The 27,838-nt window shown below is 45.7% G+C and overlaps 1 protein-coding gene across 2 annotated transcripts; it reads right to left on the reverse strand.

The window, feature by feature from the left end:
• Positions 1-832: 832 nt before the first annotated feature.
• NELFA (negative elongation factor complex member A) lies at positions 833-27,610 on the reverse strand. Of its 2 annotated transcripts, XR_014157089.1 has the most exons (12): positions 27,362-27,610; positions 21,341-21,512; positions 18,257-18,418; positions 17,473-17,562; positions 14,402-14,532; positions 13,959-14,028; positions 12,093-12,181; positions 11,830-11,944; positions 6,959-7,188; positions 4,974-5,073; positions 3,125-4,566; positions 833-1,507 (listed from the first exon to the last, which is right to left on the reverse strand). XR_014157089.1 is itself a non-coding variant. In XM_081864349.1 (11 exons), the coding sequence occupies exons 1-11, from the start codon at positions 27,569-27,571 to the stop codon at positions 4,382-4,384; spliced, it is 1,554 nt and encodes a 517-aa protein (XP_081720475.1). In that variant the 5' UTR covers positions 27,572-27,610; the 3' UTR covers positions 833-4,381. The 2 variants fall into 2 exon arrangements, 1 of the variants encoding a protein (XP_081720475.1); XM_081864349.1 differs by having other exon boundaries at positions 833-4,566.
• Between the last annotated feature and the right edge of the window lie 228 nt (positions 27,611-27,838).

Below are 27,838 nucleotides of genomic sequence, written 5' to 3' on the forward strand. Positions count from 1 at the left end.
ACCAGGCAGAGGGCCTTCTCGGTAGTGGCACCCGCCTTGTGGAACGCCCTCCCATCAGATGTCAAAGCGATAAATAACTACCTGACATTCAGAAGACATCTTAAGGCAGCCCTGTTCAGGGAAGTTTTTAATCTGTGATATTTTAGTGTATTTCTGGTTTTTATGGAAGCCGCCCAGAGTGGCTGGGGAAACCCAGCCAGATGGGCGGGGTACAAATAATAAATTATTATTATATTATTATTATAGGTTGGCAGGAGCAGGGACTGAGCAATGGGAGCTCACCCCGTCGCGGGATTCGAACTGCCGACCTTCTGATCGGCAAGTCCTAGGCTCTGTGGTTTAACCCACAGTGCCACCCGCGTCCCTCACCCCAGTGAAGTTCCCCTTTATTACATATGCAGGACAGTGACCTACCCACTCCCCCAACAGCATACAAATCAATATGGCTAACCTGACCCAACAACCTTCACACAAATAAGACACAGCGCAATCGACTAAACACAACCAACCAAGCTCGGGAACCCCAACTTCTCACAATACCAATAAAAAATACACAAAGGACCCACCTGGTGGTGCTGACAACACCCGCCCTCTAATAATAGGCAACAGAACAAAAGAACAATACCCCCATCTCCCCCCTCCCCTTCCCCCAATTCTAAGATGTCTATGACAAAAATGTCTCAACAAATGTAAACAAACCGTGAAAAAAGACTACGAATTGAAAGTGGAGACAACAAAGCAAACAGGTACAGGGAGCAGTGTAACACAAAGAACCCAATAGAAACAAATTAGAAAGAATAGCTGCACATTATCATGCTACAAGAAGGAAAGATTATTAGAAAAATCTGAACTTTATTATACATACTATATTATGCTGAAAATATGTACCCAAGGACATGAGGTTTGGAATTTACATCTGTACAAACACAAAATAGATTAGAAAACATGCAACATTTTACAAAACATTGCTTGTTATAAAGGTACCAGTTTCCCAGAGGGCTCCGACTTAAAACTTTTGCCTGGTCTTAAAACATTTCTCCGATTTCAGATTTTGCTGTGAAAATGCAATTCCAAGCTACAGTATCAAAGTACCTTCGATAAGTTTGGCAAGTGTCACTTCAACATGATCCGTGGGGAAAAGAGTTGTGTGGTTACCAAAGGCAAGAGCCAAAGCTGAATTTTTCAAAGTGCAGATAACCCTTTAGGGTTAAGGTCTGCATTAAAGCTTTGTCAATGGAACCAGTGGGCTTCAATTGCTCTTGATAACTGGGCAAAAAGAAACTGAAATTTTGTGACAGCCGTTCGCGTCTGGCTTCTTTCATCACTCAGACTGAAGATCCAGGATGGATGAGCGGAAGGAACTGGCCAGCGATGAAAGGAGTAGACTCTTTGTCTTGCTATGTCTGGTAGCGGTGATCTTCATTGCATCACAACTGGGTCGCACATTTTAGATTGTATTCGCCTGTTGTAGATCTCCCCCTTTGAAGAGACTTAGCAATTTCTCTCCCTAATGAGAGGGTCCATATATTATTTTGAAACCGGCAAGAAGTCCTCCCACGTTAATGATGGGTGACAAAAAAGAATTGGGAATGGTTATCACATGTAAAAAGCATGTTCTCAAGACCTTCTGGAGACACCCCTACCTTCAAATTGTAACATGAATTGGCTTCCTCCTACCATGAAACAAGCTGTTCAGCTTTGGCTATGTATGTCAACAGGTTACAAAAGATGGGAGGTTTCACGAAAAAAATCTCTTTACAGAGCATATTGCCTCTTAAGCACCTCAACTGGTGGTGTTTAGCTAATGTAGTTTCACTTCCAGCTTCCTTCCAGCAAATTTAAACATCACCAGACCCGCCCCCCCAGTAAGCACTTTTGTACCCACTAAATGAACTAAACATCAGAAAAGGGAATGCAAACTTCCATTTGCCAAGATGTGTGGCATATTGCGGCTAATACAATATGCTGTTGTGTTGAAACTAGTGTGTGCTTTGCTTACTGTTAATCATTGTCTGCCCTGGCAAGCTCATCTGTATTTCAAACATCTGTACTGTTATTTCCAAAATATTCACAGACATTCAAATGCTTTCTTTATCCTCACTTCTAGAACTGTCTGATCACGTTCTCAATGTTTAATTATTGTGGCATGCAGAACTTTTGATCCATTGGTTTATATCATTTTAATCTTTACAGGATTAAACCTGCAACTTGTAGCTTATGTTTTAAACAACATTTCCATCTCAATAATTTGCCATTAACATTCATGCCATACTCAAAACTGACAAAAAAAAGGAACAAGATAAACATGTCAAAATAATTAACATTTTAAAAACAATCACATCGTTTTTGTGATAGCTGCTAAACCTTTTTAAAAAAATCTTATGTCCTAAACACTTGGCCTTTCTATCATAGCTGAAATTCAGATGTGAGGGAACTAGCAAAGAGCTCAGGTCTCTTACATCTTGCCAGCTGCCATTTTAAAATGCTCAACATACTAACCTTTTCGTAGCTTCTAATTTAAAAAATATAAAATCTATAAAAGATTCTGAATTAAAGGCTATCCAAACTGATAGTTATGTTTTGGGGTTTTTTCTGTGAAACCAAAACAAATGGCCAAAAAAACCCCCACCATCCTGTTTTTAATCCGTATTACTTCATAGTCTAGTTTTAGCTGTTTACAAAATTAAATAAATATCTGACCTCTATCTGGAACCCTTTCTGAAACCTTACATTTGCTACTGATCCCTAATAATCGTTTGGCTGAGGAGCGATTTTTTTCCCCTCCCAGAACAAAGGTTATTCTGTTGTCAATACTCATTCCCACCCTCCAAATTCGGGGCAAGTAACATCAAACCAAAGACCACTGAGACACAGCTTGGCTACATCAGAATATAATGTAAAATAAGACCTTGTCTCTTTTCCTAGCTTTAGATTCTCTTAAGTGGATTCTCTGATCAGGTGCAGTTTGATAAATGCCAATATAAGCCTGGCTTAAAAGCTAGCATCTAGTTTGCTCCAATTTAAAGCCCAGGCTAACACAAAGCTCTCTTGTATCTTACACTGCAAATGATCTGTGCCTCTCTTCGACATCGGCTTTATTAATTTTTTAAAAAGCTGTACCCACCATTTCTTGTGGAAATGCCAGTTGTAGGATTCCTTCTCTATTATCGTCCAAGCATAAACAGTTGAAATGATCAAGTTCCGAAAGCACAGCAGTTAGGAAACTGCTCTGAAGGCAGTCTCCTCCGTTTCTCCCTCTGAGAACAGTCTTTTGCAGCAGGACTGCTGCTAAAAGGTGCTCTCCGATCTCGCGAAGCTGCAGGTAACGTCCATGTGGATGGGGGGAAAAATTCTGAAGGATGCCATTCCTTGATAAATCCATCTTCAGCAACGGTAGCTAAATTAACCCTGGAAAAATCAGGGGCGAGCCAGCCAATTGCCAATATGACTCGTATTTAACACATTCCAACATGGACACAGGGGTGGTGTTCCAAAGTAACTTCATGCCATGACATTGACAGACACTGTTTCAAAGGCCAGTCTTTGGTAGATTCAAAAGGTACCAGCTGGGCAAAAAAAAAAAGGCGGAAGGGAAAAAGGGCTGGTTCCAACATAAAAGCAACATGCTTCAATTTTTCAGAACTTAGTTAAGTGACCTTGAAGCTTAGCTGAACCTTTAACGAGGGCAAATGAAGAGTCCTGCATTTCCACACAGAAGAAATTAGGTGCCATCCAGACCAAAACAAACCCCTTAACCTTTTGGTCTTTAGTGCTACTTTACATTTTTTTAAATGTATACATGTAAAAAAAGGTAGCCCGTTTACAGGACAGATGCGTGTAAGTTATCTGCTATTATGCAGTCCTATGAATCGACTGTGTTGTTGGGCTTTACACAACAAACAAACAGCGTTACCCTTCATGTTTTCACAATCACTATTGGGGGGGGGGTGTCATCCAACATGCCCTAAGCCAAAGAAGAGAAATGCAGCATTGCCCATTTTAAACGCAGAACCTAGAGTCAAACTAGGCATCGCTGCTGCAAAAAATGGTCTCAACTGGAAGGCAATTCCTCTCAAGACATTTGAACAGAAATCTTTCTGCAAAAGGTAGAAGCATTTCAGCTCTTCTTCAATCTGCTTCAATCGCTGCACACGCGCGCGCACACACACACACACACCCCGGGACTCTTAGACAAGAATAATAAAGACAAGCACTGCCGTTTTGCTCTTTTTCTTCCTGCTTCCGGAACTGATTGCCGCGAGTATTCTGGGTGGTTTACAACGAGGCCTAAACGGGAATGTTGTTCTGCCTAGTCAACACACTATGTACAATGCTGGCTTATTCTATGGTCTGTTTGGTCTACACTTTATTACTGAATTGTTTAAGAAACGTTAGTTATTGGTTTGTATTTCTTCAGTCTGGTCCACTGGCCAGTGGCATAGTTCATTTCAAAAACCGTGTCCACCAGCATCGTCGTGCTTCCTGTGCCGTCAGCCTTTGGCAGCAGTTCCGTGTGTTCGCTCAGTTTGATCTGAATTATGTCGCCCTGTTCTTGACAAGGGTTTTCTGTGGAGGCAACAAGAGACACACATCACGGGTGGGAGCTTAGCAAATTAAAACAGTTCAGGCCAGGAGCAATGCAGAAAACAAGATCTGCTCTGGTACACACCATCAGCACCCTCATATACTTGTTTTCCCTCCCGTGAAAAGTGTGTGCTGCTATTCTGAAAAAAATTGCACCTACGGCATTCAAGGATAGCTATGTATCTCAGTGCACGCAGATGCCCCACTCCACCCCCAAGAGGAAGGTCACTGCAATGCCTCTGTTATCATTAAGCAGCCTTTTGCACCCCGGGCCTCTGCATAAGATGCCTTCATCGGACCTTGCCAGTTATCCCTGATCCAGCCAGCCACAATATCCAAGCACCTGGCTTTGATATTCAAGGCAAAAAAATACGGTTCGGAATACATGCCTCTGGATCCTGCCATGAACCCAAGGATGAGAGCCTTCTCTGGCCTTGTGACTTTGTTTGCGGTCTTGAACATTTCTTGCGCTGCATACATTTGTTCCTTCTGCAAGGAAGAGTCAGTAAGATTTTATTTCAGGAGAGGAAATGATCGGGAGAACAGAAAATAACTTCAAGCACCCAGCCTCGTCGTTTCTCAATTGACAGATCCCTTATCTTGTGCTGGAATAGAAAAAGCATCAGCGCCCCTCGACAGAACCTCAGAGCTTTCATTCTAATCTAATTTTCATATAGTCAAGAGCGGTACATTGGCCAGAGCTCTTCATATTCTTGCAGCTGATATTCTCTCTCTCTGTGTGTGTGTGTCTTAAATCTACCATTATATTCCGAGATAGAGGTACAGAGTAGGCCATCACTTGGGTATCTTTCTGGGGATCTTTGACCCAAGTACCCAAATAGAAAGGTAAAGGAACGCAAAGCCCTCTGGGAGATACACGGAAGCCCCAACCACCAGCCAATTGCTGGGATTTAAAGAACAGAACAGGGCTCATCGAGAGCACCGAAAATCAGCTGAACTCCCTGGTGTAACCAAGGGGGCCTGGAGGAGTCAACCTGGATTCTAGCTGCTCCCCCCAGTGCTCTATGAATCCAAGCTGCTTCCTCTGGAGAGTACAAAGTGCCCCACTTGAAAATGTAGCTATTATTTTTCTGGGGGAAGACCCTTGAATCCAAACAGCTCTTTCTGTGGAAGGGAAAATCTCTGCTTTTTAAGAGCATCCCCCCCCCGCCCCCCGCTCTAAAGAGACTTCAAAGGAGTTCCATGATCAGGGTTGCACCATCTTTGATGGCGCATCTTCAAAGGAGCTTGCTGCAACCACCATTCAGCTAAAGGGCTGTTGCAGCAACCTCTCCTTCAAGCCCTTGGCAGGTATCAATGACCTGAAGCCATTATGACATCTGGTAACGGACAGGTGAAGGGACGCGGGTGGCGCTGTGGGTAAAACCTCAGTGCCTAGGGCTTGCCGATCGCATGGTCGGCGGTTCGAATCCCCGCGGCAGGGTGAGCTCCCATCTTTCGGTCCCAGCTCCTGCCCACCTAGCAGTTTGAAAGCACCCTTAAGTGCAAGTAGATAAATAGGTACCGCTTTATAGCGGGAAGGTAAACGCCGTTTCCGTGTGCTGCGCTGGTGCTGGCTCGCCAGAGCAGCTTCGTCACGCTGGCCACGTGACCTGGAAGTGTCTCCAGACAGCGCTGGCCCCCGGTCTCTTAAGTGAGATGGGCGCACAACCCTAGAGTCGGACACGACTGGCCCGTACGGGCAGGGGTACCTTTACCTTTACCTTAACTGACAGGTGAGCGGTCTTACCCACTTCTCAAAATTGGCTCATGGGCACGGGTGGAAGATGGGTTTTTCACAACATAAAAATACGTAATAAAAATAAAAACTAGAACAACCCAATATCCCCACCAACACATTTCAAAGACCTTGTTAAAGAAGAATGTTGTTGCCTGGCGTCTAAAGGTGTATAATGAAGGTGCCACCTGAACCTCCTTAGTGGGTCAGAAGTTGTTCTGGCAGGGCATCCATCAGTTCTCATCAGTATTGAGGTCTATTTGTAATCAAAGCAAATCCTGAAAGCGTTCTTAAAGAGCTACAAGGTAGGGCTGTCATACATTCGGATTTTCCCGGACATTACCAGGATTTCAAAGGCAGAATTGACATGGGGGGGGGATTTCCGAAAGGCGGTGCTTTGCCCTGGATCTTGAAAAATCAACAACTTTCGGGACATCCTGGTTTTTACTTTTGGAAATGTGGCAACAAGGTTATTAGCATCCATACCCTGGAATGTTAGCGGTCTTGTGGTTTAGTACCACCTGGATCCTCATATTCATAAACAAGATTGCAAACGCCTGGCTATTTCTGTAGGAGCAGCGGAAAGGATCCAAGCGAATCATCTATATACACTGTGAGAGAGTTGTCTTGGCTTACTGTTAGAGAGAGGTTCTTCTTGGGCGGCGCTTGCTGAGGAGGAGCTGCCGGTGGCGCCTGCACTGCTGGAGGGGCGGCGGGAGGAGTCACAGGAGAGGTAGGTGTCGCTGCAGCTGTGTTTGCGTTGCTGTTATACATGGGTGTCCTTTGCTTAAACTGAGTCGGGACAGCAGTGCCAGGGGGTGTCGCAGGCTCTTCTTTCGCTTGCAAGGGTTCCCGGACGGAGCCAGCTGTTTACAGCAAAAGATGTCATCATCAACAACAAAATGGTGTTCGTATGGTTTACTCTCATTACAAATTTTAACGCTTCCCTACTTTCTTTCCCAAGGGATGCGGGTGGCGCTGTGGGATAAACCACAGAGCCTAGGACTTGCCAATCAGCAGGTCGGCGGTTTGAATCCCCGCGACGGGGTGAGCTCCCGTTGCTCGGTCCCAGTTCCTACCAACCTAGCAGTTCGAAAGAACGTCATAGTGCAAGTAGATAAATAGGTACCGCTCCAACGGGAAGGTAAATGGTGTTTCCGTGTGCTGCTCTGGTTTGCCAGAAGCGGCTTAGTCATGCTGGCCACATGACCCGGAAGCTGTACGCCGGCTCCCTCGGCCAATAAAGCGAGATGAGCGCCGCAATGCCAGAGTCGGTCATGACTGGACCTAATGGTCAGGGGTCCCTTTACCTTTACCTTATTTCTTTTCCAAGGGTCACTAAAGGATAACATGTAACTTAGTAAAAAGGTCTCCCTCCAACAGGCAGTGACAGTCTCTCCACCTTCTTCCTGATGCCCTGCCTTCATTACCTAAAGCCTCGCTTTTCTTATCTGCTTTTCTGTCTTGTCTCCACAACACAGGGAACACAGGTGCTTGCAGAAACCCAGAATTCCTCAGGCCATACGTGAAATTAAAATCCTGAGTGCTGCGGGGGCTTGAAAGACACCATTTGGGTACCAACTGAGATTATTCAGCTGAAGCCTTTCCCCAGAAATAGAAACAGCACACCTGCTTCCTGTCAGATCTGAAATCGCCAATCGCTGCTTGAAGCTTATGTTCGTTTCTCTCAGATCTGAAACCTTTTCTCACATCCCTCCCTACACACGCTCACAACTCTAATTTCAAAAAAGGTAGATTCTAAATATTACAAAGGCAAAAATCGATGCACAAAGGTGATGCACAGAGGGTAATGTAAAGAACTTGGATACCAGGCCATGCTTCCCAGATACAGGGGGAAATGTTCTCATGACACTTCCTCTAGGTAAAAAAAAAGATATATATATATAAAATAAGGTAAAGGACCCCTGATCATTAGGTCCAGTCATGACTGATTCTGGAGTTGCGGTGCTCATCTCGCTTTATCGGCCGAGGGAGACGGCGTACAACTTCCGGGTCATGTGGCCAGCATGACAAAGCCACTTCTGGCGAACCAGAGCAGCGCACAGAAACGCCGTTTACCTTCCCACCGGAGTGGTACCTATTTATCTACTTGCACTTTGACGTGCTTTCGAACTGCTAGGTTGGCAGGAGGAGAGACTGAGCAACGGGAGCTCACCCCGTTGCGGGGATTCGAACCGCTGACCTTCTGATCGGCAAGTCCTAGGCTCTGTGGTTTAACCCACAGTGCCACCCACGTCCCTGATATATAAAATAGCACCACACAAAGGCAAGATCCTATAAAATTACTGTTATGTGCTTCAGTCCAGTCATGGGACACGAGCAGGGGAGGAAGACATGACCCAAAAGGAAATAATAATAATAATAATTTATTATTTATACCCCGCCCATCTGGCTGGGCCTCCCCAGCCACTCTGGGCGGCTTCCAAAAGAATATTAAAATACTACGATACATCAAACATTAAAAGCATCCCTAAACAGGGCTGCCTTCAGATGTCTTCTAAAAGTCTGGTAGTTGTTGTTCTCTTTGACATCTGGTGGGAGGGCATTCCACAGGGAGGGCGCCACTACCGAGAAGGCCCTCTGCCTGGTTCCCTGTAACTTGACTTCTCGCAGTGAGGGAACCGCCAGAAGGCCCTCGGTGCTGGACCTCAGTGTCCGGGTAGAACGATGGGGGTGGAGACGCTCCTTCAGGTATACTGGACCAAGGCCACATTTGGGCAACCTACAGCCCTCAGCTACTCTTCCAGAGCCCCACAAGCCCAGTCACTTTCCACCCGTCAGCCGTCAAGTGAGCAGCAGCGAAAAGATCCCTCGACTAAGCAGGATGGAGGCAGAGATGTTGTCTGGTTGGGAGCCCTGTTAAGTGGAGGTTTCAACCTTCCCCTCCCCCTCCATGCTCCTGAGGCAGCTACCCAGTGACGTCTGTGCTGAGGATGCGCTGGAAGAAGCTGAGGTGAGAGAGAGGGTGAGCAAGTGTGGAATCGCCCTGCCCATTGTGCCATAAAGGTAAAGGGACCCCTGAGCGTTAGGTCCAGTCGTGGACAACTCTGGGGTTACGGCGCTCATCTCACTTTATTGGCCGAGGGAGCCGGCGTACATGTGATGTGGCCAGCATGACTAAGCTGCTTCTGGCGAACCAGAGCAGCGCACGGAAACGCCGTTTACATTCCCGCCAGAGCAGTACCTATTTATCTACTTGCACTGGTGTGCTTTCGGACTGCTAGGTTGGCAGGAGCAGTGACTGAGCAACGGGAGCTCACTCTTAAGAAATGATTTATTGCTCAGATAAATCCTGGCGTCCAGCCCGCTTTGGCTGCGCAGCCCACATTCCAAAGGCTCTGAGCAAACACCCAGACTTTACGCAGCAGAAAGAGAAAGCTGCAAAAGCTTCTTTGCTTTCTTCAGTGTGCTAAAATAAAGTCCAGACTGGATCTTAGCAGCTAGAAACAGTTTTATTTACAGCAGACTATCCATTATCATCCACAGCGAACATCATAGTGAAAACACGTCCTCTCTTCTCAAAAGCGAAAGTAGAGAGAAAAAACAAAGGCTGGAGACACTCGGAAATGAGGCAGGGTCTCCCTCCTCCCAACTGGAGGCAGTGCGTACACTCTGAACTGTTTAACCCTGTAAGCTCAGGTTCTCCCCACACTCACCACATCGCAAGAATTTGAACCACCGACCTTCTGATCGGCAAGCCCTAGGCTCTGTGGTTTAGACCACAGCACCACCCGTGTCCCACACAGCGCCACATTGTGCCATACAGCCACCAAATGCCTCCCCACCACCTGATGTGGATTTTGAGGACAAAAACGTTGTCCACCCCTCCTTTATGCCATCTAATTTCTGTTTCCTCTGAAATGCTTATATTCTGGTTTGCTTCAGAAGTTTCTGCAGGATCTGGTTTAAACGCGACACCCGAAACCCGGTAATCTTTGAGATTATCTCAGGAGTTCAGACAACTGCCTGGCGTTGAAATATCAACAGCCACGTCCCTCTTTTTCACTCAATCCTTTATGAACCTGCTTTAAGTTTTATTACAATCAAGCAGCCTAATAAATGCTGTGAAATGTAATAAATAAAGAAGCACAAAGTGACCAAGTGTCCTTTGTTGCTGCACTAATTTCCTCGGTGCTTTTTCAAGAACCTTTGAGGAGCCTCATTTCTGCATCTTGGGATGTTAACTGAGAGAATCCTGTCATTTTACGGAAAATGAGGGGATGTGGCAATTTGGGCAGAAGCTGACATAACTAACCTAAAGGAAGATGAAACTTCCTCCATCCATCACTGGCCAAGCAAGGTCTCTACATGATAGCACACAGACCAGGCCCAGAAAAGATTCAAGGTCTCAGTAAGTATTATTCACAACAAGTTTGATACTGCTTCATACATTTACATTGTAACTTTAGTACAGACTAGGGAATCTCTTGGGGACACGGGTGGCGCTGTGGGTTAAACCACAGAGCCTAGGGCTTGCCAATCAGAAGGTCGGTGGTTTGAATCCCTGTAATGGGGTGAGCTCCTGTTGCTCAGTCCCTGTTCCTGCCAACCTAGCAGTTCGAAAGCACGTCAAAGTGCAAGTAGATAAATAGGTACCGCTCCTGCGGGAAGGTAAATGGCGTTTCCTTGCACTGCTCTGGTTTGCCAGAAGCGGCTTAGTCATGCTGGCCACATGACCCGGAAGCTGTATGCTGGCTCCCTCAGCCAATAAAGCGAGATGAGCGCCGCAACCCCAGAGTCGGCCACGACTGGACCTAATGGATCAGGGGTCCCTTTACTTTTACTAGGGAATCGCCAGTTTGCAGGCCTAATCCGGCACGCCAGGCCTCCCCATTTGGCCCGGGGAGGATGCTTTTGGCAAGCCATGCCCATCTGCCCTACACCTGATGTCATACATGTGGGTCAGGTGGTGGGGCCTCCCTCAAAGTGGCTTAGCAGGCACGGCTGAGAACCACCTACAACCCTATGCACAGGGCTTCCCAGCGGCTTGCAATGCCTTTGCGCCGGGCTTCTGAAGCACCAGACAACCAGCTGGTTGGGAAACACTGACGAACTGACTCTGACAGGTGCCAATCAACTGATGTTGGATGATTGGCAGGTGAGTTGATCCTTCCACCTGCCGGTGTGTGGGTGTGTGTGTGGGTGTGTAGATAAGGATTGAGCTTACTGAGCCAAAAATGTTTCCCACCTCAGCTCTAGGCAATATTGTTATTATCTTTGGGCTTATTATAGAAACCGAAGCCCTGCGCATCTTCCTTGAATTCAGGTATTTTTGGCTGTTTGAATACAGAACAGATTCAAAGCTTGCTGCAGGTGATGTGTCCTTGTTTGTCTTGCACTCTGCGCACTGTTTTAAAACATTAAATAAACCTATTCTGATGAAAGTACTTGCCATAGCCTTTTTGAGTGTTGTCGTTTTTACAATGTGGAACGTATCAGTAACGAACATATTCAGAAGTGCAATAATGGAATATTGTGTCACTTACCGGGCTGCGTGGTGTCGGAACTTGGAACATAAGAGGAAGATGGAACGACACTGGGTGCTGCGGGCAGATAGCTCGTAGAAGCTAGGGCAGGGTCATTGTTCAAAGAGGCAATTTTCTGTAAAACAGCACATGCATCCTTAAACTATTTCAAAAATAATTTTGACAATTCAGGGTACATTGCTCATGCCTGTGATTGCAGAGCAGACTCCTACATGGATGAGGCTTAGAAAGCAGCCTAATTATAATAACGTTCTAAATCCTACCTGAGTAGATACGAGACCAGCAGCGTAGTCTGGAGTAGCATTTTCGACGACTGTCTCTTCTTTCGCTTGCTTTTCCACCACTTCTGTATCTACACGGTTAACAAACAGAGAAGCTAGTTAGCCTTGTTTTGGTTACCCAAATAAAGAATTTTTAAAAATCCAAAACTACCGTATTTTTTGCACCATAACACTCACTTTTTTCCTCCTAGAAAGTAAGGGGAAATGTCTGTGCGTGTTATGGAGGAAATGCCTACGGGTGGCATGCCTACGGATTTTCCTCCTCTAATAACTACGTGCGTGTTATGGTTGGGTGCGTGTTATAGAGCGAAAAATACGGTACTTCCGAATTTTGAATTCTCTGTACAAGCACTGATTCCACAGGGGAATGGTACAAGAAACAGCTGGAAGTAAAGTTTGGGCTGCAGGAACTCAGAACGGACATAACCACTCTCACGTCCTCAAGAACCAACAAAATGATTAACGTGTGCAAAATGACAGCATCAATATGAAATAATATCCATTATATCTCGTGACAATAGAAATTCAGAAAGCTTTTACTCTATTGGCATCTGTCCTGAGAGACAATGGAATGTGCCTCCAGGGGTGAAGTCAAACTGCTGCGTTTGCCGCACCAAGGTAACTTCCTTGGGGTGCAAGCCTGGGCAGTGTGTATAGAGGTCCTGGACTATAATAATAATATTTGTACCCCTCCCATCTGGCTGGGTTTCGCAGCCACTCTGGGTGGCTTCCAACAAAATATTAAAATACAATAGACCATCAAACATGAGAAGCTTCCTTAAACAGATGTCTTCTAAAAGTCTGGTAGTTGTTGTTCTCTTTGACATCTGGTGGGAGGGCGTTCCACAGGGCAGGTGCCACTACCGAGAAGGCCCTCTGCCTGGTTCCCTGTAACTTGGCTTCTCGCAGTGAGGGAACCGCCAGAAGGCCCTTGGCACTGGACCTCAGTGTCCGGGCTGAATAATAGGGGTGGAGACGCTCCTTCAGGTATACTGGACCGAGGCCATTTAGGGCTTTAAAGGTCAGCACCAACACTTTGAATTGTGCCCGGAAATGTACTGGGAGCCAATGTAGGTCTTTCAAGAGTGGTGTTATGTGGTTTCGGCAGCCCTCCTCACTGATGTGGTCCCAAGGAAAGCAGACAAATAATGCTGGGCACCAGCTCAGCTGCAGTTGCCGGAAAGAGGCGTACTAGGCACCATCCAACTGTCTTAGGGACTTCACTCTGGATTTGTGCAGGGTTAGCCTTTCCTATTTCATGTACTGTATTCATTCTCATGTACTAATCTTAACTACGACCTGTGCACCTTTATGGAAATTTTCATGTTCTGCATGTTGTTTTATTCTGCTGTGGCCCATGGCTATTCTATTCTATTCATTTTGCTAACTCTCAGATCCAGCCAAATTTGTGTACAAATACAACAGAACAATTCAATTTGCCCCCCTAGACGAGTCCAAGCGTATGGCAGCTTTCACATAGTAGTTTTTCTTTATTAATGAAAACAGATTTAGATAGATGAATCACTAATGATTTAAATATTCCCTTTTGTTTCCCTGCATATATTTTTCAAATTATGTGTGTTACTATTTTCCAAACCTCTCCGCTGGTCCGCAAGCAGGTGCCCTATTGTGAATTGTTCACTCTCTCAAGCCTATCACAAGTTAACACAGATAATTATTCCATGTTATCAAATCTCAACTCCCTATAATTTCACAGCAGCTTTAATAAGTGGCAAATGAACAGAAAAGCAAACAATTAGCCTTTAGCTCTAAATTTAATTTGACAGATTAAGTACAAAAGACTTTGTACTTAACCCTATATACCAGTTTGTAACGCTATATACTAACCTAAAGTCTTTCTTCTCCTTTTGGCTTCCCGGCCAGCACCAACCGTATCCAACTCCGAGATGTCGAGTAACTACAAATACACCAAACGAACACTTACTTTCACATTTATTGCAGAGTTTACTAGCTTCTGATGCGTGGATTGCCCTGTCTAACTTCCACATACATGCATCATGTTAGAGCTACTTCCCTTATACAATATTAACAGGGGGGAAGCAAATTTAGTATATGTATTCGTACTGTACCTCACCATACCAAAGAGTACTGTGTGATTTTTTAAATTAAAAAACAAAACTGTGTAAACACAACAGGAATGAAATAATGAAATAACACCCAAGCTAGTTGGACAAATACACAGGGCTGTTGTTTTTTAACTTTGAAAAGACTGAATATTCAGAAGGCAAGGGAGAGTGTCAAGGAAAGAACACTTCAAACTGCATAAATACCTTTACTCCTCTCTCTTTGCGCAGAGGAGTTCTCGAGGGTGGAATTGGAGTTCTGTTTCCGGCAGGGCTAAATACACTCGGGGTAGTGGGATTCCTGAAAGGTGCTTGTTTAGGTATCCCTTTGAGTGGAGCTATACAAAAACAAAAGGGGAAAAAATCACCGAACTGAACACAGCGGTAAGACTCCTACTGAAGACCAAAACATTTCAAAGTAATACTGATTATACATATAGATGAATTCACAAATGTAATCCAGAGGACATTAGTGTTGTGAAGCAACACATACAAGATGTGTGCTTTTTTAAATGTCCTTTTCCCCTTTGCTTACTTTCATAATCTTACTTCCTCAACACAGTACTCATTCTACTCCATTAACTCTCAAATACTGTTAACACACTTCTGTAAAAACTGGGAAAATATGGCTATTACTTTGGCAACCCATGAATGCTTAGGGGAAGGAAGGCATTTTTAAGACACCAAGTATGGAAATGGGCGATTCCTCACTATTAGAAGTTAACATCTAAACGAAGTAGCTCTCAGAAGGTATCAGAGTACACAACATTACCAAATTTTACCATCTCTTATGGGAGTCAGCAGGTGGGGTGCTATAGTGGTTAGAGTGTCAGACCTAAGGGGACAAGGGTTCAGATCCCCAGCCATGAATTTTACTGGGTGACCTTGGGCCAGTCATTGCATCTCAACCTAACCTACCTCAGAGGGTTGTTGTGGAGCATGGGTAGGCAAGCTAAGGCCTGGGGGCCAGATCCGGCCCAATCGCCTTCTCAATCCGGCCCGCGGACGGTCCAAGAGTAGAATGCGTCCTTTTATTTAAAATGCATCTCTGGGTTATTTGTGGGGCATAGGCATTCGTTCATTTATTTCTTTTTCAAAATATAGTCCGGCCCCCCACAAGGCCTGAGGGACAGTGGACCGGCCCCCTGCCGAAAAAGTTTGCTGACCCCTGTTGTGGAGATTAAATGAGGAGAGGGAGAGCCATGTACACTACTTTGAGCTCCTTGGAGGAAAGCTGAGGTATAAATGGACTGAATGAATGAATGAATGAATGAACGAACAAAGGCTCAGCAACTTTGCTTTTTTCCTGGAATCAACACAGCCAGTGCCTATTCCATTTGGAGAGCCCAAGTATAAAGAGATCTGAGAAGAATGCACCCTGCAGCCCCCTGAGGCAATACAACAATATATTCCAGCATGTGGATAGGCTACTTCGTTCAAAAAGAGAGGATGTGGCAGGATTCTCTGTAATGCAGCCTTCAGTACACCTGAACGCCCTGGAGGACACCTATAAGCATCTACAGTGCCCAGAGATCATGGTAGCTGGGCAAAGGGGAGGCAGGATGCTTGGAAGCTGATTACCTGCAGTTGTACAGTGGTACCTTGGTTCTCAAACGCCTTGGTTCTCAAACAACCTGGAACCCAAACACTGCAAAACCGGAAGTAAGTGTTCCGGTGTGCGAACTTTTTCGGAAGGCAAACTTGCTCCGATTTGAGTGCCACACTTTCATTTGGAGTGTTACACTGAGGTCTGTCTGTTTTTGCTATTTATTTTGTGTTTTTGTGGCTCTTTTTTGGTGTGTGACTGTGTGGCATCCAGTTCAGCAACGGACTGATTGTGTGACAGCAGTACATTGTTTATTGCTTTCATTTTATGGACCAATGGTCTTGTTAGATAGGAAAATTCATGTGAAATTGCTGCTTTAGGGGTTGTTTTTAAAAGTCTGGAACGGATGAATCCATTTTGCATTACTTTCTATGGGAAAGCGCCCCTTGTTTTTGGAACGCTTTGGTTTTGGAACGGACTTCTGGAATGGATTCAGTTTGAGAACCAAGGTACATTGTAATGGCCATGCTTGCTCATTATTCTGTATACGTAAGAGTGAAATATGCTCATCAGTGAAGGGGGGGGTATGACTGTGCCCTAGATATCAAGGTCTCAGAAAGTTCAGTCCCCAGTATAGAGACAGGACAGTCAGTATTCAGACTGTTATTACTGAAATCACAACATGCAGCTGTGAGCAAAATCCCAGGCAACCAGAGACAGGCTGAGCGATCATGGCTGGCTTAATTAAGCAAGTGAAATGGTCCATAAAGGAAAGATGCCATTTCACCTCCACTGGAGTTGCTGGCTAATCTTGTCTATGGGGAAAAATTCTTCCCAGGTTGTAACACTGCAGCTTACGGCTGGAATTGTTCTTCTGTGAGAGAAGCAGCAGCAATAGTAATTTCTGCTGCAGTAAAAGAAAAGTTAGAGAGAGAGAAGGGGGGCAAGAATCACAGAGGAACCGCAGCAATGAAAATACATGCACTGAGTAGGGGGGGGGGGGAGAAAGGAATAAGCTACAGAGATACAAAGCACCTGTCTAGGTAAATACAGTTGATGCCTGGATTGCATGAAAAGATGTTGCCATGAAAAATAAATAGAAAAATTCAGAAAGAAAAGGTAACAGAAGGCAAGGAAATGTGAAAAGAGGAATTCCTTTTCTGGGAATAGCCAATTGCTATCAGAATTCTTCTATGAATATTGAGGCACAAGGTCGCTTGGTGCCACCAATATATGCAAACTTCTGGCTCATCTAAGACTTTATAGAACTTAATGCTTAATAATGATTTAACTCACATGTGGAGAATACTTTTATTTTTTATACATCTTTATTATTTTATAAGGGAATCTTTGAATGACTTAATACTTTATTATCCCTGTGCTGTATCTTTGCACTTTTGTCCTTCTAGGCTGCAATGTTTTATGTTTTCACATTTTTTTATTCTTTATCTTCTTTCTTTTTGTTATCTTTGCACTTTTTAAAAACAAGTCAATAAAATATTTTAGAAGAACAAGAAATAGCTAGCGTTGATTAAATAAAAATGTGGGATTTTCAATGTTCTAAGATAACACAAAGGTATGATTCAAGAAAGGGGGGGTGCGACTGCAAGATTATATCCTCATTCTATCTCTCTCTCTCTCTCTCTATATATATATACGTCCTTCAAAATAGCTGTTTCATGCTTTGCATATATACGTGTCTCTTAAATCTAAGAGAAAATAAAAATCCTACTTGTTGTATCGATCTTTTTGACCAGTCCTCTTCCTTTGGCATGGAATGGCACTCCAGCTGTCTTCTTGAGCTGCTGTGCAGTTTCAGTAGCTACAAAAAACAATTCTAATTAATACTCCACCAGGAAAACATATCAAGTCATTCTTAAACAGGAACAATTCTTTATGGAACAATTAAAACTTTACCCTCTCCGGAAAGAAATCATACCGCTCAATAATGCAGAGACTGAATTTACAAACAGAGCTTCCCCCCTTTTAGTGCTATACCTGGAACAGGAAGAACCCCTGGTCCTAGGGTACCTGCACAATTTTCATTCTAAAATATGTTGCTATTAATCAATGCCACCAGCTCTCAACCCACCCATTCCAAAGGACCTTTCGTATTGCTCCTGCCTGCCTTTCCCCTTCACACACATGATATGATTTTTCCCCCTTAAACAACTCTGCAGAACAAAGGGAAATTTTAAGGTGTGCAGCCTGAAAATCAGAAGCGAAAGAAGAAAAATGTAAAGCTGTCAAAATTCACTGTTCTACATTTATCTTTTTTAAAGAGAGATTGGGTAGGGGGAGAATGGTGGGGCTCCAACTGGTGTCACCCATATGTTAAATAGAGCCCCATCCCACCAGTTGAAGATCAAAGTTCTAGACTACAAAGCATCAAGACTTCCTCCAAGACTGGTTTCAGAATCTCAAATTCTACTTTGCATGTTGCATCTTTTTCACATACTGTACAATATTGAGGCTATTCCTCTGGTGTTTTTCTTAAAAGGTGTCTTGATACTTACACTTCTGCAGCAGCTCTGCTCGGAGAGTAGCGCTTTTTGGTTTACGTTTCAGCTGGAAGTGCTTCACCGGAGGAGTAAGTGGTCCAGCCAATGTGGTCAAGGCGTTCTTATTTAAGTACTGGCACTCCAGCGGCAGCATAGATGACGATTCACATTCACTCACTATGAAACCACAAAACACACAGGAAATGAGTTCCTGTAACAACCAACATTAAGAAAAGCGTTCGTCCTTTGGGCAGACAACTACAGCTTCCTCCCAACTTGGAAGACCAAACGTTTTCTCCATTTCCTCAAGTTATTTTGCCCATCACGTTCCCCATGGGGAGCTCACTTGCACAGCTAATCCAGCAGGCTTGGACTACTGATGGCCCATGACTTCATCCCAGCTTTCTCCAGAGATCGGCTGAGTTCCCCACGTGTAACTCGGCTGTGCAGCTGAGCCGGCTTTGTCTCTACATGTCTTGCACCAGAGGTCACATATGGGGACAGGAGGGCATGGCTTGGGGAAAACGGCTTCCTGTGATACTTGCGCTGGGTGAACTTTGGACCAGGGAACAGAGGCTCCCTACCTTGATTTACACCATAGCTGTCAACCGTCCCTTATTTGGCAGGAAACTCCCTTATTCCAGCGCCGTGTCCCGCTGCTGTCCCTTATTGATGATGTCCCTTAAATTTCCTGGGTTTCAAAGGAAGCAGCTCCTCTCCCTCCCTCCCTGCCGGCCAAGGAGGAGGGAGGCTCCAACTGTGTTGCTTGACTGCCTAGCCCAGCTCCCTCCAGCCTCCTCTCACCAGCCTCGGCCCCTGGGAGCCCCTCCCCGCTGGGACTGGCGGGAGCCTCGGGCCCTTCCGCCACCATCCTCCTCGCGGCCGCCGAACTGAGCGTCTCTGCCTGGGGCCTCTGCCCATCGCCGTCGCTCCCGCTAGGCTGTACTGCGGCCTCGCCGCCGAAGGACCCAGATGAGATGGGCAGCCTGGCGCGGCCTATGAATTGCTGAGGAGCCTTGAGAGGAGAGTAAGGGCAACCATAGAGAAAGCAGTTCAGAAAGAGGAGGAGGCGCTGGCAGGTGTTCCAAGGGCTAACCATAGAAGGGGAAAGCAGAGGAAGGACCACAAGCACTTCTCCCATAGGTTTGTAGTGGTAGACTAGCATAGATGGTCTGATCTGTGGGTTTACCTCGGGCGCTATTTCCCTGCCCCCTTCCTCCCGCCCCGCTTGATGGAACTGAGAGCTGCAGATGGAGCACGAGAGAAAAGATACAGAACTGCAGCAGCATCTTCGTAGCTTGGACTTCGTTTTGCGTGAAAAGTGGTTGCTGCTTGTAGTTATTTAATTGCAGTGTTTCATCGGCTGGTGTCTTGAGCAGCAACCTCTGGAAACGAAGGGCTAAAAACCGGCGCTGCTCTCCCAAATTATCTGGTCCCTTTTAACTTCGTATTTCAGCTGGCTGACTAAAATCTCTTATTTTGGCTGCTGATCCCTTATTTTCGAGGCTGCTGGTCCCTTATTTTCAAATCTCTAAGTTGACAGCTATGATTTACACCCATCAATTCAGGCAACGTGTTGTGCAAAGAGATTTATATTTTGGAACAGCCCTCCCCCAATGTGTAAGCTGCAGGAGAGGCACATCAAGCAGTGAAATGGAAATGTGCTGCCCCCCTGCCAACAATGGGCTTCTCTTATCTGTGTTGTGGCAGTGCCCACAAAGCACTGGCTTCCAGCGGGGTCTCACTGAAATCTCGCGATATTTCAGTGCTGCTGCCAACGCCCCTTTTCCACCGGCAGGTCCCTCACCTTGCCTCAGAAGTGGGCCAGGTCTGCTAAAGCTGACCGGGTATGGGGTTTTAGCCTACTTTTCAGTCTCAAGGAAAAGTGGCAAGAGCACAAGCTATATTTATTATTATTATTATTATTATTATTATTATTATTATTATTATTTATACCCCGCCCTCCCCAGCCAAGGCCGGGCTCAGAGCGGCTAACAAGCAATAATAAAAACAAGTTGAATAAATACAGCTTAAAAACAAGATTAAAATATTGAAACATTAAAATATTAAAATGCAGCCTCATCACAGGAGGAGAAAGGAAAAAGAAAAAAGAAAGAGGGAGAGGGAATCAAATTGGCTCCAAGCCAAAGGCCAGGCGGAACAACTCTGTCTTAAAGGCCCTGCGGAAAGAAATCAGATCCTGCAGGGCCCTGGTCTCATGAGGCAGAGCGTTCCACCAGGCCGGAGCCAGTGTTGAAAAGGCCCTGGCTCTGGTTGAAGCTAATCTAACTTCCTTAGGGCTCGGGACCACCAGGGTGTTGCTATTTATGGACCTTGAGGCTCTCCGTGGGACATACTGGGAGAGGCAGTCCCGTAGGTACGAGGGTCCTAGGCCGTGAAGGGCTTTAAAGGTCAAAACCAGCACCTTAAATCTGACCCTTAAATATTGGGACCATCTCACGTCCCTTGGGCTTTACCACCAAGTTGTCAGACGTATCCTGAGGCATAACTGAGCCAGCAGAACATGAGACTCTTAATCTCAGGGTTGTGGGTTCGAACCTCATGTTGGATGAAATATTCCTGCATTGAAGGGGGTTGGGCTAGATCAGGGGTCGGCAATTTTTACCTCGCTTGGGCCGGTTCACTCCGGTGGAGATCCCTCTGTGGGCCGGATTGCGCGTGTGCGTGCGCGCCCGCAATTTTCGATGTCTGCATCTGCGCAGATGCGATTTCCAGCTGCTCAGTTCAAGGGCAGCTCATGGGCCGGTTAAACCACCCCTGTGGGCTGCTTGTGGCCCATGGGCTTTAGGTTGCCTACCCCTGGACTAGATAATACTCATGGTCCCTTCCAACTCTGCAATTCATGCTCTGCCCCTTGGGCGGGTGTCATTTTTTGTCAAATGCTCCCTTTGAACTCCCCTAGGTTCCACCTCCAAAAATCTTTCCTCTGAGCCTCAGACCCAAAACACCTGGCAACCCTACTCCTACATCCTGAGAAACACAGGATTAATCTATTAATCTAATCACAGCCCAATCCACGATTTACAAAGCAAACGCAATACAACAATTTCACAGGAATTTACATGAAAGGAGACCTACCTTTTTCTCGCAGTTCTCCTAAAATATCCTGAACATTGGGATTCTGCTCTTCCAGATCAAGGTTCAGGGAACCTATATCGGGAAATGATTTCAAGATATCGGCCACCATTAAGACCCAGGGGTCCGGATCCAAGGTCGCAAGCTGGATGATTTCTGTCAGTGCATTTTTCATCTAACAAAAAAGAAGAGAGAAGGCAAATCAAGAGTGGAATGTTCAAAGCACGTTAAGAGCTGCTTTCTCAAAATTTTGCTGAATAGACCAAACCTGTAGCTCACATTCACTGGGGTAAAAGATTTAGAATAAGGTGTAGGGAATACAGAGGCAAATTTGCCCATCCCTACATCTGTACACTGACCACTGAAGGAAAATGGGCGGCGGCACTCCTAAGGCCCTCTCTCCAAGACTGATGCCCTTCCTTACAGTGAGGCATTGTGAGCAAGGTTGCCCCCCAAATGTGCCTGTTTAAAGATTAGTACGAGTAAACTGTGAAACTTTAAACGGTATTTGTCACAAATGGCAAAGACACAGGTGCTCTCTGGTCATCTCACCCACAATTTCTCTCCCTGTGAAGAAGGACCCTTCCTCACAAGTAAGAGAGTCTCAAATGGTCTGGGAATGCCCACACTGCTGCCCCAAATGCAGCGGCAAAATTTTTCTACAGCAGGTCTCAGAAGCAGGCGTGAGTGCACAGGGGGAGGTCTCAGATAGCAAAACGTTTTGAGCCAGCCCCCTCCACACCCTGATATCACTTAAATAGCAATGAGATCTTCTATTTTTTCTGAACAAATAATACTTTATTGCGCAGCGAGGAACGATTTTCCTCTACTTAAACAGAATACAAACCACTTTAACTAAACGTTACTCCAACACGGTCCATTTTATAAAATGGTTCATTATACAGTCATACCTCGGGTTAAAGTAGCTTCAGGTTGAGCGTTTTCAGGTTGTGTTCCGTGGCGACCCGGAAGTAACAGAACGGGTTACTTCCAGGTTCTGCCGCTCGCGCACGTGCAGACACTCAAAATGACATCACGCGCATGCGCAGAAGCGGTGAATCGTGACCAGCGCATGCGCAGACACGGGTTGCATTCTGCTCAGGATGCGAACGGGGCTCCGGAACGGATCCCGTTCGCATCCAGAGGTACCACTGTACAGTGATACCTCGGGTTAAGTACTTAATTCATTCTGGAGGTCCATTCTTAACCTGAAACTGTTCTTAACCTGAAGCACCACTTTAGCTAATGGGGCCTCCCGCTGCAGCACAATTTCTGTTCTAATCCTGAAGCAAAGTTCTTAACCCAAGGTACTATTTCTGGGTGAGCGGAGTCTGTAACCTGAAGCGTACGTAACCTGAGGTACCACTGTATAGGGTACTGCAACGACAGATATTTGAGAGACACATTAAAAAAAAAAAAAAACTACGGATTTGCTTTTAAAAAATCAGAGCAGGAAGAATCACAATTATTACAACATAGCTCCAATTTAGAACAAAAAGAAGCTCGATTAGAAAAAGGAAATATATGATAAAATCCTGTTAAGGACAAACAATTTAAAGCAATCAAAAATTGCTGAAAAATTGGGAGGTGTGTTAATGAAAAGTTACATAAATATTCTTAAACTGTGGATAGTATTAACAAATGTGTTGTTATCAAAGTCCAAGGAGAGTCACATGGTTGTAGAGAAGATCTGTGATGCCATACTTAAGATTACTATATTCAGCTTTTGACACAAAGAGGTATGGCCAGTATTGGAAAAGTTCAGAAGCATTACAAAAATGAAAAATAGATTTTGAAGCAAAATGGAGTTGGGTGATCTATATATAATGAAAGTATTACAGAAAAGAAACAAATCTCCCTATCTTCTGAGGCTAGAGCAAGGAACAGTGCATAAATTAGTCAGATCACTCTAAGGTGACTAGGGATACCTGTGAACATTTCTTTGCAGATAGATGCCTGCTCATCTAACCTTAACACACTATGCAGCAGGCAACCTGTTCCAGACTAAGGCACTGGATCTGATGATCCACTGGATTCCTACGCACACATTTTCTAAGAATGGGGAATCCTTAGGTTCAAGTTCCTGCTCAGAAAAGCTCAGCAGGTGGCAATAGAGTTTCAGCTTGAGGGATTGTTTTGAGATTCAGCAATAAAAAATGTTGGGAATTAGAATTAGGACCTTTCTTGCATATTTTGGTATTACACATGTGGCATATGTTGGGAGCATTACTGGAGATGTCAAAGTGCAGGTGCCAAGTTGTCACATGTCAAGCTGTAGGACAGAGACCAGTTTTACTGAATCCAGAAAGTTCCTAAGTGAACTGAACTGAACTGAAATGAAATTTATTACGGTCCCAGACCAGATTCACATACTGTTTCCTATATGCATTTACTCCAAAGAGAGGCCCAGTTGTTTCAGTGGTTCATGCACACGTATTTGAAAGTAAGTGTACATGAAACTGCAGCCTTAAAAGTGATGCTGCTTAGACAGAAATCTGCCTTTTTGCTTCTAAGACGTAAATGCAGTGCAAAAGAAATGCAACTGCAAAACCAAAAGTTTTGGATTCTGCTTCTAGATTGTGGAAAAGCTCTACAGTGGTACCTCAGGTTAAGTACTTAATTTGTTCCGGAGGTCCGTTCTTAACCTGAAACTGTTCTTAACCTGAAGCACCACTTTAGCTAATGGGGCCTCCTGTTGCTGCCGCCGCACCGCCACAGCCCAATTTCTGTTCTTATCCTGAAGCAAAGGTCTTAACCTGAAGCACTATTTCTGGGTTAGCGGAGTCTGTAACCTGAAGCGTATGTAACCTGAAGCGTATGTAACCCGAGGTACCACTGTATTTAGTTGCAAATCAGTATGCTTTCACTGCTCTAGGAACTATTTAGTACCATTTAGCATGGACCTGGAAAGGATGCTAGCAACATCTCTAGCTCACAAAAACTGGGATGCTCAAATCAGTTACAGTGGTGCCCCGCAAGACGAACGCCTCGCAAGACGGAAAACCCGCTAGACGAAAGGGTTTTCCATTTTGGAGGTGCTTTGCTAAACGAATTTCTCTATGGGGTTGCTTCGCAAGACGAAAAAATCTTGCGAGTTCCCGCGGGTTTTTTTCGCTCCCCCCCCCCGCTTTTCCTAAGCTGCTAATCCGCTTAACAGCTGATCCGCTGATAAGCCGCTTCTCAGCTGATCGCTAAAAGCCACTAGACCGCTAATAGCGCTAATCCGCTAATGGGCTTGCTTCGCAAGACGAAAAAACCGCTAGACGAAGAGAATCGCGGAACGGATTCTTTTCGTCTTGCGAGGCACCACTGTACTATAGCTACCAGTAACTGCAGTTGACTGAGACACAGCACCACTAGTATTTACTTCCAGCTTTCCTCTGAATGGTTAGCTATCTATTTTCTGGACCTATCAATATATATATGATAGTTTGTTTTTCCCATGGAAACAATCACCAATGCCCCAACAGCAGAAATGGTAATGCATACCCATACTAGTAGAGCAATGCTTCAAAATGATCTTGCATAAACCTAAAAGTATAATACTATGTAGAGTTAGAATGCTGGAACCCACTGAAATAAACAGTTAGGTTTGGAAGATAACATAATCCTGGGATGTGGCTCATAAGCCATTTGGAAATCACACCCTGTAGCACTAGACCTCACTTCCCAATTATGACCAGCAAATCAATGCTAGCTAAAAATGGGAATTCGTCTCTAAAGCAGTCATAAAGACTGATATTACACTCCCAAGCCAGTATTAAATAAATGTACTGCCAGAGCCCATGCCTACAAACAGTAGCAGAGTCTTCTAGTGGGCCTTTGCAATTTTAAAGATGCCTGTGTTGCCATACATAAATTAGTCGTAACATTGCACTATGTGATTTATGTGCTTTTATTATTTAGTTTCAATAAACCAAGGTTTCCTTTTCCAAAAGTTGGTTTGTTGCACACACGCACACTTCAGAAAAGTGCCTACTGCTTTCAGGAAAAGGGTGTGCTCCTCTCTGGAAGGGAGACGTTTGGGGGGTTGAGTGAGCAACAGATGCTCATGAGATCAATTCAGACATTTGTATGGAGTCTTTCCCTGAAGCTGTGTGAAAAGTATACAAACGCCTTCCTGTGGTCTTAAGCAGAACAGCCCAAGTAAAGCACTAACACTCAGCTCCACTGCATGCATAAACCAAGTCTGGGATGAAGTTGGGAAGGGATCTTGCTTCAAACTCTTGCAAGAGATGGGCTGGGCCAGACTGAACGTACATCGGTGATGTGATATGGCAGAAGCAGGCAGTGATTTCTGTTGAATCACCTAGTGCCTACTGGCTACTAATATTTCCCCCCAAAAAAGAATTAAGCACGCCCCCGTCCGATTTCCCCTCCCCCAAAAGCACTTGTAAAAAATTCTGAAACAAGACTGCATTCTCTCAGGGTATCGCCCACAATTTAATATTTTGCCTTATCCGATTAAAAGGTCACAACTTATGGAGCCTTGCTTTGGAAAAGGGGGTAAAAAAACCCAGCCAGGTGGATCTCAGGAATATTGTGAGTATTTGTGTGTCTCTGTGTGTGGATGTGTATAAATGAGAGATCGGTCAATGAGGAATTGCAGCCCACCCCTGTGAACGAGGAAAACCCATATTGCAGGTTTGCTGCAATGGACCTCAGGAATAGTTTTGAGTATTTGTGTGTGGTTTTGTGTATGTGTATAAATAAGAGATCACTGAATGAGGAAGTGCAGCCCACTCCTTTGAAAGTGCACCTTAAGGTAAGCAAAGGACCTCGGGAGTATTTGTGTGTTTGGGTGTCTATATATAAATGTGTGTGTGTGTGTGTGTGTGTGTGTATAAATAAATAAAAGATCACTGAATTAGGAAGTGCAGCCCACCCCTTCGAAAGTGGGCCTTAGGGTAAGCAAAGGACCTCAGGAAAAGTTTTGAGTATTTGTGTGTTTGGGTATCTATATATAAATATAGATACAGTGGTGCCTCGTAAGACGCGATTCTCTTCGTCTAGCGGTTTTTTCGTCTTGCGAAGCAAGCCCATTGACGGCTTAGCGGATTAGCGCTATTAGCGGCTTTTAGTGGCTTATCGGCTTAGCGGATAAGTGGCTTAGAAAAAGGGGGGGGAGGGGAAAAAACCCGCAGGAACTCGCAAGACATTTCGTCTTGCGAAGCAAGCCCATAGGAAATTCGTTTTGCGAAGCACCTCCAAAATGGAAAACCCTTTCGTCTAGCGAGTATTCCATCTTGCGAGGCATTCGTCTTGTGGGGCACCACTGTATGTGTGTGTGTGTAAATAAATAAAAGATCACTCAATTAGGAACTGCAGCCCACCCCTTCGAAAGTGCACCTTAGGGTACGCAAAGGACCTCGGGAAAAGTTTTGAGTATTTGTGTGTTTGGTTGTGTGTGTGTGTGTGTGTGTGTGTGTGTATAGTGTGTGTGTGTGTGTGTGTGTGTGTAAATAAATAAAAGATCACTCAATTAGGAAGTGCAGCCCACCCCTTCGAAAGTGCACCTTAGGGTAAGCAAAGGACCTCGGGAAAAGTCTCTCTCTCTGTGTGTGTAAATAGAAGATCGCTGAATTAGGAAGTGCAGCCCCCCCCCGCCCCCGGTGAAGGAGGAAAGCCCACCTTGCAGGTGTCTGGCTGCAGCACGGACCTCAGGAATAGCTTCGAGCCCTTTCTTGGCGCGCGTGTATATATATATATATGTGTGTGTGTGTTGTCGTCGTTGGCACCCGTCTGCCTCGGCGGGAGACGATGCAGGAGCGTCCTCTTTTGCCTACGCTGCGTGTGGGCGGCGATGGGGTGTGCCTCCCCCAGCCCCCTGTGTCCCCCCCCCTGGGGCGGAGGAGGGGACCCCCCCCTCTCCGATGGGCCTGGGGGGGGGCGAAGCGACGACTGGGGGGGGGGCGCCGGGGCCCGTCCCCGGGGGGGGTGTCCAGGCTTCCCTCATGGCTGTTTGGGGGGGTGGGGGGGCGGCCTCCTCAGGGGTCTCTCTCTCTCTCTCTCTCTCTGCCTCACCTCGTCCACCGCGCGGCGAGGCAGGTGCAGCATCCCCAGCAGCAGCTTGAGCTTGACGGGCGACGAGAGGCCGTGGAAGCAGAGGCGGATGTTGTCCACCACCGAGGCCGTGAGCAGCGAGGCGATGCTGGGCGGCGCCCACAGCTCGTCCGCCGAGCCCAGCTTGTTGTGCAGCCACAGGCCGGTGTCGCTCTCCCGCATCGACGCCATCTTGGAGCGGCGGGGGGGGGGGAGGGGAGACGAGGCTCTCGGCGGGCATTTTATGAAGACACCTAAAAAAAAAAAAAAATGGAGGGAAGGAAGGAAGGAGTACGGCCGCAAGGCCCCGCGGCCCCTTTTCCCGCCTCTCTCCGTCCGTAACGCAAAATGGCGCCGGCCACGCGCCGGGGAGGGAAAAGCTGACGAGGTCTTAAGAGCCGGGCGGCGCAAGCTCGCCGTGCAAAATGGCGGCGCCCGCGTCAGGGCGAGAGAGAGAGG

This window comes from Podarcis erhardii, assembly GCF_964252035.2.
Source record: "Podarcis erhardii genome assembly, chromosome: 5".
NCBI classification, from domain to species: domain Eukaryota; kingdom Metazoa; phylum Chordata; class Lepidosauria; order Squamata; family Lacertidae; genus Podarcis; species Podarcis erhardii.

Bases quoted from the DNA above. Each gene is read 5' to 3' on its own strand.
- NELFA (XM_081864349.1), bottom strand. From the start codon at position 27,571: ATGGCGTCGATGCGGGAGAGCGACACCGGCCTGTGGCTGCACAACAAG. The intron at 12,182-13,958 runs GTTAGTATATAG...TTAACCGTGTAG, and splicing joins AAGGAGAAGAAAGACTTTAG to ATACAGAAGTGGTGGAAAAG. The intron at 7,189-11,829 runs GTAAGTGACACA...TGCTGTAAACAG, and splicing joins TTCCGACACCACGCAGCCCG to CTGGCTCCGTCCGGGAACCC.